We start from the raw sequence: 11,117 nt of genomic DNA, 5'->3' as shown, positions 1-11,117 counted from the left end.
AAATATTGTTTAATTTTATTAAGTATTAAATTATTTATTTTTTAAATATTTTATTTTTATTAAATATTAAAAAATAAAAAATAAACAATAAGCTTCGTGTTTTACTTTTAGTATTAAAAAAATTAAAAATTTTAAAAATAAATAACAAGTCAATTAAAAAATAAAAATAAATAAATTATTTGAAATCTGAAATCTAAAAGCAAATTGCTTCGAACAAAAATTTTTAAAAACAAACAATACCTACAAATGAAAATTGATTTAAATAACCAATAGGAGACAATTTGTCATTCTAAAGTATGGTATACAAGATTTTTCAAACCATTTAGGTCTTGGGTTCATCCTGGCCAGAGCCATCTTATTACAAACTTAACATAGAGTAGATTACAGCATGTGACCAAAAAGCATATGGCTTGTTATTTAGCAGCACCCACTCACATGGTTACTTTTATTAGTTGTTTGATACTTAGAGTGGCAAAGGGTGTGGTAGTGAGATGAGTTTCTAGCATGGGAAGTGGGAAGTAGCAGAAGCATGCAAAGCCAGGGAAGCCCCACTGGCAAGCGCCATGCTTTGCATCCTCTCATTCTCCTTGCAATTTTTTGCTGCAACAGTTGGGGGAGCTGTCACATATCCAAGACCATGTCTTGCTTCTCTTCTGGCAGAGTTTTGCTTCTGCAATTGGCATTTCTATGGAGAACACAAAACACCACAACTTGGAGCTTGATTGTGTTGGTCAGGTCGGGTCGGGTCAGGTCGGGGCGGGCCTACATCCAACCCTCAAAGTACCAAACTTAAGCCCAACTCAATTTCATTTTTTTTAAGCTTGTGTTCTATGGATTAGTCAAGTTTATCAGATTGTATGATTCAAAATGAAATTGATTTCCTATACTCATCTCGCTCCACCATGTTTAATTTTTTTTTAGCGGGGATAGGAATTCCTTTAAATAAATAGGACTGTATGATGGGGTGATCCGTTTTGAACCCGCTCCATTGTCATCCCGAATACCAAGGCAATAAGAAAAGCAATGAAGGCAGCATATTTAGCCATTTCTCTGCTTCTTTTGGTGGTGACTGGTGAGGATCCCGGAAAAACGCCACTCCTATTTATATACGGAAGTATGATCCCTACCCTCTTTAAGGTTGTCCAAATCTTCAAAGGATAAGCCATAACAGTGGACAAGTAAGAAAACAAAACCCCAATGAACATGGTGGTGAGGATGAGATACAACTGAACACATCATCAGTCAAAAAGTTGTAATAATGCATACAAAATTCTAATCCTTTTCATTTACCTTACAACTGTCTAGATGCCAAATCTTGAACTTGGAGACTGTATTCTGTATTCCATCCCACTAAAAAATAAGCAATTCTAAGGTAGGTCAGTTACTTGATGAAGATGATGGGTCACTTGGAGAAAAATCAGACATCAGAATCTAAATTTACTTTTGATCCAACCCTCTTGAATACTGACAAGTAGGGGATTGAGAAAAAAAAAAACTGCATAGATTGGATCATCTAGAAACAAGAATAAGAGAATCATTTGAGGTGCTGTCCTAGATTAACCTGGATTTGAGTGTCAAAACTAGGACTAAATCAGTGGATTAGCCCTTGAGAGCTGGGGGAGTCACTAATTGATGATAGATATTCTTTTAATATGTGGCTTACTAGTTACTAAACATCTTGATATTTAAGAAACTTACAAACCAATTGGGCAATCCTTTTGACTATGTAGATGCAGATCTAGTATTCTATCAACTTCCTTGCACTTTCTTAAAATCTTATGAGCAATTAAACTACTCATATTGACTTTGGGAAGCCAATCCGATTGCATTTCTTTTGTTTTGATAGATTGGTTGGGGGATGATGAACACAGACAACCCGATTGGTCCCATGTGACCAAGGCTCATCCGAGCCTTAAGCAGTCATAAATATCTAACTGTTATGTGTCATCAAATAGTAATAATAGAATGACAATCCCATCTATTCCTCTAAAATCATCTAAGCCAATTTAAGCATCGGAGAGGTCTGCCCAGAACATATCTGGACACATCTTTTTGTAAGTCATTAGGTTTTGGGTTAAAATATTTATACATGAGAGAGCAGGTTGGTATGAATGGTATAAGAGTTGATTGCCCGACCTTGATGTAAGACTCTCTCTGTCCACCGTGCAAAGAATGTTATGAGACTATTTGTGTTCATACTTTTTGCTTCAAATTGCAGCAAATGGAAAGGTGAAATGAGCCAAGCCATGCTATGAACACACCAACCATGATAAGGTAAATGGAAATTGGCAGCATAATTTGACAATATGATCTAGATGGCCATGAAAAATAGACTCCAACTCTTTGCAAGCCACATGTAACTTTGGAGCTCAAAGAGAAAAAGGACAGAGGAGAGCAGAGCAGAGCAGGGCAGAGCACAGAAAGATAGGACTGGCTTACCAAATAACTCCAACTCTTTGCAAGCCACATGTAACTTGGAGCTCAAAGAGAAAAAGGACAGAGGAAAGCAGAGCAGGGCAGAGCACAGAAAGATAGGACTGGCTTACCAAATAACATGAATGGACATTTTTGTTGGGTGACTCCTCAAGGGCCCATTTGTTTGTTTTTGTTTTGTTTCTTTTTTTTTCCTTTTTGTAGAAGCTCGAATTGATCTGGAGCCATAAGAGAATTATTTCCCAAAATTTCGTTTTCAAGCACTAAATCAGATTCCTACAATAGCAAGATCTTTTTCCATGGCTTGCCATTCAAATTGGAACACTGTGATTGAATGTGATATTGTTCTTATCCTTCCATAGGAAGCACTCAAAGACTTGGATGTGGCAAAATCTTTTGCAGTGATGGCAAATACTTAGAACCATGATAAGGATACAGAGATTGAAGTTAAATTAAGCTGCATCTATCAAGTTTCTGACACCTAACAAAGCCATATTGGTCTCAGCCCAATGGTGCCATCTATGATCAGAATCCTCATCAATATTCCACCACTCTGTTCTGTCTAGGATTTTTCTACTCTTCATTAAAGAAGCTGTCATTGTATCCCACATTATTACACTTCATAAATAGAGCTTTTGCAGCTCATTCTCTGTTCCATTTCTGTCTATTTGTAAGTTGTAGAAGCTATGCATGTGCATTCTTAGCTTTATTAGAAAAAGATAGGGGATCTGTCGAATGGATTTAATATGACTTAATAATTTAATTTTATTTATTAAATAGATTAAATATGTGTGGTAAAATAATTTAATCTCATAACTTAAAGTTAAAAATAATTTTAAATATTAAATCAAACAATTAACTTATTTTGAATTTTTTTTTTCTTTTTATCTTTTTTTGCCCTATTTCCCACTTTTGGTGAGATTCTCTTTATATCCATGACTCCATATTCACTTATTGTATTTTATAGTTTTTTTAATGTGCTTACAGTATTTTAATATAAATGTTTAACATACAAATTATTATTTAAAATTAATAAAAAAATATTAATTAAAAATGAGATGAGTAAATATATTAATTTAATAATTTTTTTAAAATTTAGAAATAATAAATTTTAAGTGAGTAACCGACAAATAATTCAACTTAAGTAAATTCAATTATTTAAATAATAAGTATTAAGTTTATTAAACATTTTCTAATGTTTCTCAACCTACTTTCAATTGTGTATTACTAGACTATTTACCTAGTTGCCTTATGTAGGATGTCGAGGTTTAAACTTGTTTGAATATATTTTAATTTTTAAAATAATTTTTTTTTATCTAAAATATAAATTCTTAAAAAAAAAAGTATAAATTTATCTTACATCTTTAAAATTTATTTAAAAAATAAATAAAATTCCAAAATAAAAAAGTTTAATATATTAATTTTAAAAAATCATTATGTTTCAATGTAATTTTGAGAATTCTTGTATTTTATATAAAATTATAAAATAGAAAATGCATCCCAACAACGCTAGATAACCCTATTAACGAAATAACAACTCAACCAAAAACATTCTTAAAACCTTGATAGGTTTTGGTAAATGAACTTAATATCTTAAAGTAACTTAAGAACTTAATTTAAATTATTAATATATTTAATAAAATAACTTAATGGTATAACTTAAAATTAAAAACAACTTTAAGTAATAAGTAAAACAATTAGTTTTCTACATCAACACATTTGTTTTAACCTTTTTACCCAATTTGCCCAAATTATCTCCATAATTTTTTTTATTACTCCACAATCTTTACTATTACTCAATTTTTTTTTGTCCTAATTATAATTTATGAAAATAATTATATTAATTTTGATGATTTAGAATAAATTATAAATTAATTTTATTAAACAACCTTAATACTTAAAATAAGAATTAAGTAATAAGTTTTAAATTAACAACTCAAGTATAATTTAACTAAAATTAACTCAAGTTATTAAATAATAAGTATTAAGTTTACTAAACACCCCTTAAACAAATACTGACTGGCAAAGTAACATATCAAAATTTCCGAATCTATCCTTAAAACCAACACTTAAACCAAATAGGAAAAAGGGACCATGATGCTTAATTATTATAATTTTCGATTCAAGGGGAGAGAAAAAAAAAAGAAAACAAGGGGGGAATAGAATAAACATGAGAAGTGGAATCCTGACTCACTATTGAGTGTATCCACCGTGGGAAGCCCGTGTGCATGCAGGTATATTACTTCTGTCTCTTAACACCAAATATATATTATGGATTTTGGCATCTTTGTGGCAATGTGGCATCGAATCAGTCTCCATTCCATGAACAAAAAAGAAAGATTAAATGAAGTTGACGTTCCATCAACCCCAAAAAGAATACTGAGCATGAGCTCAATTAAATTAAATTAAAATAAATAAAATCATAATTAAATTAATTAAGCAAAAACTTTAAGGCAAATATGCCTTATCTCTTTGTTGATGGGAGACTTTACAAGCAAGAAAGGGAGATCTTAGAAAGAAAGCTTCTGCTTTGAATCAACACAAGATTCCAAATCATTGTGTTGCAGTTACAGATGAGGGGTTTGTGCTTGTGGGTAGGAGAAGTGAAAACTCAAAGACCGAAAAGGCCAGGTGGGATGGCCCCACTGCTGCCTCTCTATTGGATAAGAGAAATTAAGGGGCAAATGGAGCCCAGAGATCTAGCCCAGTTGGGCCCAATTATTGTTTAATCTGTCTACCAACTTGGTGGGTTGATGGGTTGCTTTATTTTAAATCCAAAGTCTTTTAGTTTTATCCTACTTTTTTTTCCTTGCCTTCTTTTTTTCTCTCTTCTGATTTTTGGAATGGGACAATGCCTGTTTAGTAGTTTTTGACTCATATGGTTGGGTGGCTTTATGGTGGTGGGTGTGGGTTTGCAATTGGTGGGGTTGATTTTGTTTCTTAGATTTTAAAAGTGATGATGTGTTTTGATTGCTTTTTGATGTGTTGATGGGTATTCCTGATTTTTTTATCAAAAAAAAAAAAAAAAATAGGGTATAGTTTGGATAGACATTTACTTTACTTTTATTATTTTAAATTAGAAATAGAAAGTACATACTAATATTGGCTTCAAATTTCATTGATTTGTATTTTTATAAATTAATTTTATTAATAAAATTTATTTTTCAAAGATATTTGAAGTAGATATGTTTTACAATTTTTGAAAAATTAAATTTTATTCTCTTAAAAAAATATTATAGATGAAATACATTTACAGTGGTGCTTATCAACGGAATTTGAAAGTAATAGTGAGTTACTATATTTATCTAAATCTTAGAAAATGTGAATAAAATTAGTCTTTAATCATTCGACCACATGCGTTAATCAAATTTAACAAGATAAAAGTCCTTAATTGACCAAAAAAAGAGTGAAATTATGTGAAAATGGATAATCGACCTTCGATGATATTCTGGGTAGAAAAAATTAAATTATGATCACTTATAAAATCAAAATTTGAATATTGTATTAACTATCAATATGATTTAGACACCTAAATCATTAAATAATTATAAATCAACAATATCTATGTATACAAGTTGCTTTGGACTTTGATACTCACAAAATGGGATTCATTTTCAATAGGAAAATTTCAATTTCTCCTCACTAGTCATTCCAATCAAGTGGGAAAATGAAATTGGGGGGTGGACTTGCCCTAAAGCATTGGAAGGGTCCCCCCATATCATGGAGGGGGGCAAAGGGGAAGTGGCCATTGATAATGTGACCAAATAGTAGATCCACAAAGTATGAGAAGGGGTCGGATTGAAACTCCCCACCCCAATAAGACAAGGTGGTTTGTCTTCTTTAGAGGAAAAAGGCACCATTTGGGGTCCAAATCTTGGTCCCCTTCCCCCTCAAAAGCTAGGAATAGTGAAAGAGAGGCCTAGGCTTTGCCCAAACCAACATCTTCACTTTCCACATTCCCTTCCCCTTCTTAAAGCCAAATACTTTTCCCTCCATTATTGGTTGGTCTACAGAGAGCTGAGTAACGGAATGTCAGTTGTAAGTTAAAAGTTTTTATTTAGAAAAGAAAAGAAAAGAATTTAAAAATTAAAAAAAGAAAGAAAGAAGAAAAGTAGTTGCTATGTGGCACTTCCTTAGTGAGTAAGAAATATGTGGGGATCCTTGCTCATTTCCCTTTTTTTTTTTCCCTCTTCATCTATACATTGACTTTATTTTATTTTTTAATCTTTCTTTCACATAAGATTTATTCAAACAAAATTGTAGGATAACTACGATAGTGTGATTTATTTAAACAAAATTGCACGATAACATCGACAATCAACTAAATTTCTAAAGTTAACATGATAATGTGATTTATTTAAATAAAATTGCATGATAATATCGACAGTTAACTAAATTTCTAAAATTAACATATCATTAGAGATACTGGAATAGAAATGTATTTTTGAGATACTGTCCTACCATAATGAGATGAATTTAAGATGAAGATAAATGGATTCAAAGCATGTTTGAAATTTTTCTTTAAAATACTAAGTTTGGATATTGTCTTATCGCAATCCAATTATTATATAATTAAATTTTAAAAAATTAATATAATTTTTATTTTCTTATTTTAATAAATATAAAATAATAAAAATATTTATATAAAAAAAAGCCATAAGAAGTTATAATATTTGCTCAATTATAAATATATTAATTTTTAATACTTAAAAAAATTAGAAAGAATTAAACAAGATGGGATTCTTATACGATTAAACATTTTAGTAAAATGGGAATCAAAATAAGCTTATATAAATAGGATGAAATTGACATAAGGACAACGGAGAGTCATTGTCATTCCTGTATATGATGCCTAATTTGGATAAAATCTTTAATTGTGTATTTGATTATTTAATTAATCACTTAACATAAAAAAAATGATACTTTATAATAATTTATAGCAAGGAAAGTTTTTGAAGGATTTAAACGTAAATTCTTTTCATGATACCTTTGGAATTCAAAATTATTCTCAAATAATACATCATTCGTCAAAATTATTGTCAAATAGTACATCAACTTCCTTGTTGGTTCAAAATTCTTCCTTAGAGATAGATTTTATAAATATTTATCAATAGGAATAGTATGCCATTTGGAATAATGCTATTATTCTTGGCACATCCCACAACCTTCACAGAAAAAAAAAAAAAAAAAAAAAAAAAGCCTTTTTTGATAGCCTACTTCAACTTCACTCTAGTAATTTCCCCAAAATGCTTCAAAAATAGTAAAAAGTCATCTAGAAGGGTGGAAATGACCTAAGGCAATGAGGCAATAAAAAGACATATTTTGCCTTAGAAAAATCCCCAATTTTAAAAAATCAAAGGGATAAAGCCCCTATAAATACCGGCCCAACCTTGAGCCGAGGTTTAAGAAGAAGAAACACAAAAACTACGCACTAGCATCAGCCAGATAGCTCACTCTCTCTGTTTCTTTCCTTCCTCTCTTCCACCATAGATTTTCTTGTTTTCCAATCTCTTTTCCATGACCCCAAACACCAAAATCTCAAACATGGCAGTCATCACCATCTCCTCCCAGCTCAAAAAGATGGCCAGCTCCCAAGTTTTCGTAGCCAACCAATTCTCTTTCGAGTGAAAGACCAGAAAGTGTGTATATACGTACATATCCTCCAACTCCATCTTCTTGTCCAGACTTTTCTCAGTTTTTCCCAGTTTCAGGCGACTGATATGGATTCATTCGAGATCGATAGCATCAAAGTCGAGAAGGCCAACGCCATCCTGAGGTACCGCCAGCTTAGGAAGATCACCAATCTGTTCCGGGTGATCGAGGTATGCCTTGTTCTGATCCTGGTCTCCAAATTTTCCTTTCAATTGCCGTTTGCCATCAAGGTCTCCGGCGAGTACTTCCGGGATTTGTCCGTCACCCTCATCAGTCCGCGCTTTGTGTTTGTGGTCGGTAACGCCATTATCATCATTCTCTTGCGAAATCCGGGCAGTTCTCCGGCCAAAACCAAGCTGAGAAGTACGATGAAACCCATCTTTACAATGAAATTGTGGAGAAGAGTGAAAAAGGCAGGATGGAAATTAGCACAAGTACTGAGGAGACTGTAGTCATGGTGGATACTTATACTACTCATGAGGCAAAGGTTTATCGGAGAACTCAATCGGAGAATCCCATCAAAGACAATTCCGACAAAACTTGCCGGGAATTGAGGCGGTCAGTGACGGAAAAATGCAGGAAAAGCACTGATTCTTGTGAGAAAAATTACTCTGAAGATGACATGAGTAATGAGGAGTTTCGCCGGGCAGTAGAGGCATTCATCGCTAGGCAGCAGAGGTTCCGAAGGGAAGAAGAATCCATGGCTGTTGTTCTTTAGATCCATAGCCAAATCAATCAGTTGAACTATTGTAGCTTTTTCTTTCCCTTTTTTTTTGTCCATTTTAGTATGGATTTGTACAGTAATCTTAAGATCATAAAAACCATAGAAATTTTCCTGTTAGATTACTCTTTACTCTTGTCTGAAACAAGAAAATTGTATGCTATTGAACTGGGAAAGCTCTGATCTACACTGTTCTTTGCGATAAAATTCTCAAAAATCTTTTGAATTTGAGGTGTAACATGTGATATTTTCTCAGTAATGGAAGAGAATCGAATTTTAGGATTTGAAATGAGGGGTTCAGAATATATCATAGATCTTTACAGTTTCAGGCTTGTGACATAAACTTTAGACCTTTTGCAAAATAAGGCAGTGTGCAATTCAAAAGACCCAAATCTGAACCATTTATTTCTTCTCAATTACAATCAAACTGGTTGTCTATGCCTCAAAAAAGAGAAAAGATAAAGAAAAAAACAAAAAAAAAGGAATAGATGCTAGGTCTATGGAATTTCTGTGCTGGCAAGGAGTATGGTATTTTCTTAAGAATCTTTATCTTTACTCCAAAATGGAAAACTGAGAGAGAGGAGGAGCATTGCTTAAGTGGATAAATTCTACAGTTGGATGATGGGGCAGCTATTTTCTCACTATTAGCATCATGTCTCTCACCCACTTGCACCAAACTTTGTCTGCTTTTTTTCATAACTAATGGAGCCTTCTTCTTCACACTTGAACTCATCATATATTCCATTTGGGAGTGATGGAAAAAAAATATATATTTATGTTTTCCTGTAGATAAAGCCATTCCATATGCTGGGTTTACTTAGATCTCAAAAACACTGATGAGAAAGAAAAAACAAGGAAAAAGAAAATTGGGAGAAACTCACATCATTTCCTACTGTGCCTTGTCATGGGCAGGCGTTGCTAAAGGAAACCCGGCTTCTTAACTTTGATTTTCAGGCATAATTGATCAGCAGACAGACTCATGTGAGTTTCTGCCACAATATGAAGCAAAGTTCGGTATACTATATGAATAATGATTATGTCTAAGTGAATGGGAGAAGGAATTGTGAAGGGGAAAACACCCCTTTCTCTCTCTCTCTCTCTCTCTGTCTTTCTCTCTCTGAGTGATGATTGGGTATTAAATGAAAGAGGCTGGTCACCCACTAAGCTGTTCAAGTTGGGTGTGTGAAGTGGGAAGGAGACACGGGCATCAACCATCACAGCATGGGAGGTGGTTACAATGAAAAAAACGAGGGGTTGCTTGAAAGATGGGAAACAAAACAGAATGATAGAAGTTCAATGCTGGTGTCTCCTTATCACTTGAACCAAGATAAGACCTCTGTTGCTTTCACGCCTCTGGGTGTGATAAGAGACAGTCAACAAGTATAATGAGGCGCAATGAGTGGAGTGGCCTCACACCCACTAAGACTGCTGGGAGCTGGGAGTGTGATGTGAACCCAAGCCCTTCTCCACATTGTTATTGGTTTGTCTTGAGGAAGTTGGCAGAAGGCTGATCTTGCAAGATTTGTTGTCTTTTATGGCACCCCTTAATTTTGGCTACTATAAATATTAATTTTCTTCCATTGCCTCTAATATATCATAGTTATAGTTTATAATAATTTCTTCATTGAAGGTTTTAAACACATGCTAGATCAGTATTGAGTCAGAGTCCCATCTATTTGATTAGAAGGAATCACAAAAAAAAGTTCCAATAGCAGACCTTTACTTATACAAACCAAATTCTTCTACCATGGCAACAAGCAAACAATAAGAGGAATAATAATAATAATCCAATAAGCAACCTTAAGATATCAACAAGGGACACGAAAATATTACATAGAAAAAGCGTTCAAACGAGTTAAAAAATATTGAGGAGCATAATATATATATCGAACCCAAATCCCGTAAATTTCTAAAAAAAAAATTGATAGTTTAACATGATATTAGAACTTGGTTTGACAAAAAATCTCGTGTTTGAATCACATCTTTGCAATTTATATTTATCTTATTTATTTTATTGGATGTAAATTCAAATTTTGTCTATTGGATATGAATTCAAATTTTGGTTGTCTCTCCACATGTCGGTACAGAGCTGCATGTAAGAAAGGGTATCAAGGAATATGATATACATGTCAAGCTCCTTAACAAAAAAGACAAGATGAAATATGTAAAAATATCTAATATTTTTAAAAATGAACTACTTATTAAATTGAAAAAAAAATATTGAGTTATGAATTAGCAATTGGACTGTTTGTTAAACCATAATTTAACTATCATGTCTCTATCCTTATATTATTTGTAATTTATTAATTAA

At 32.7% G+C, this 11,117-nt stretch overlaps 1 protein-coding gene across 1 annotated transcript; it reads left to right on the top strand.

The window, feature by feature from the left end:
* The first annotated feature begins 7,977 nt into the window (after positions 1-7,977).
* Positions 7,978-8,803, top strand: LOC117911610. Its single transcript, XM_034826012.1, has 3 exons — positions 7,978-8,028; positions 8,145-8,369; positions 8,423-8,803. The coding sequence occupies exons 1-3, from the start codon at positions 7,978-7,980 to the stop codon at positions 8,801-8,803; spliced, it is 657 nt and encodes a 218-aa protein (XP_034681903.1).
* The last annotated feature ends 2,314 nt before the right edge of the window (positions 8,804-11,117 follow it).

The sequence above is a fragment of the Vitis riparia genome, chromosome 3 (genome assembly GCF_004353265.1).
Source record: "Vitis riparia cultivar Riparia Gloire de Montpellier isolate 1030 chromosome 3, EGFV_Vit.rip_1.0, whole genome shotgun sequence".
Taxonomy (NCBI): Eukaryota; Viridiplantae; Streptophyta; class Magnoliopsida; order Vitales; family Vitaceae; genus Vitis; species Vitis riparia.
The sequence above is the reverse complement of the archived record's forward strand: the minus strand, read 5'-3'. Positions and strand labels throughout refer to the sequence as shown.

What these genes read in the sequence shown, in the direction of transcription:
- LOC117911610 (XM_034826012.1), top strand. Translation starts at nt 7,978, where the DNA reads ATGGCAGTCATCACCATCTCCTCCCAGCTCAAAAAGATGGCCAGCTCC. An exon ending in AAAAGATGGCCAGCTCCCAA is followed by an intron (nt 8,029 to 8,144) that starts GTTTTCGTAGCC and finishes TCCCAGTTTCAG; the next exon opens with GCGACTGATATGGATTCATT. An exon ending in CCCTCATCAGTCCGCGCTTT is followed by an intron (nt 8,370 to 8,422) that starts GTGTTTGTGGTC and finishes AAATCCGGGCAG; the next exon opens with TTCTCCGGCCAAAACCAAGC.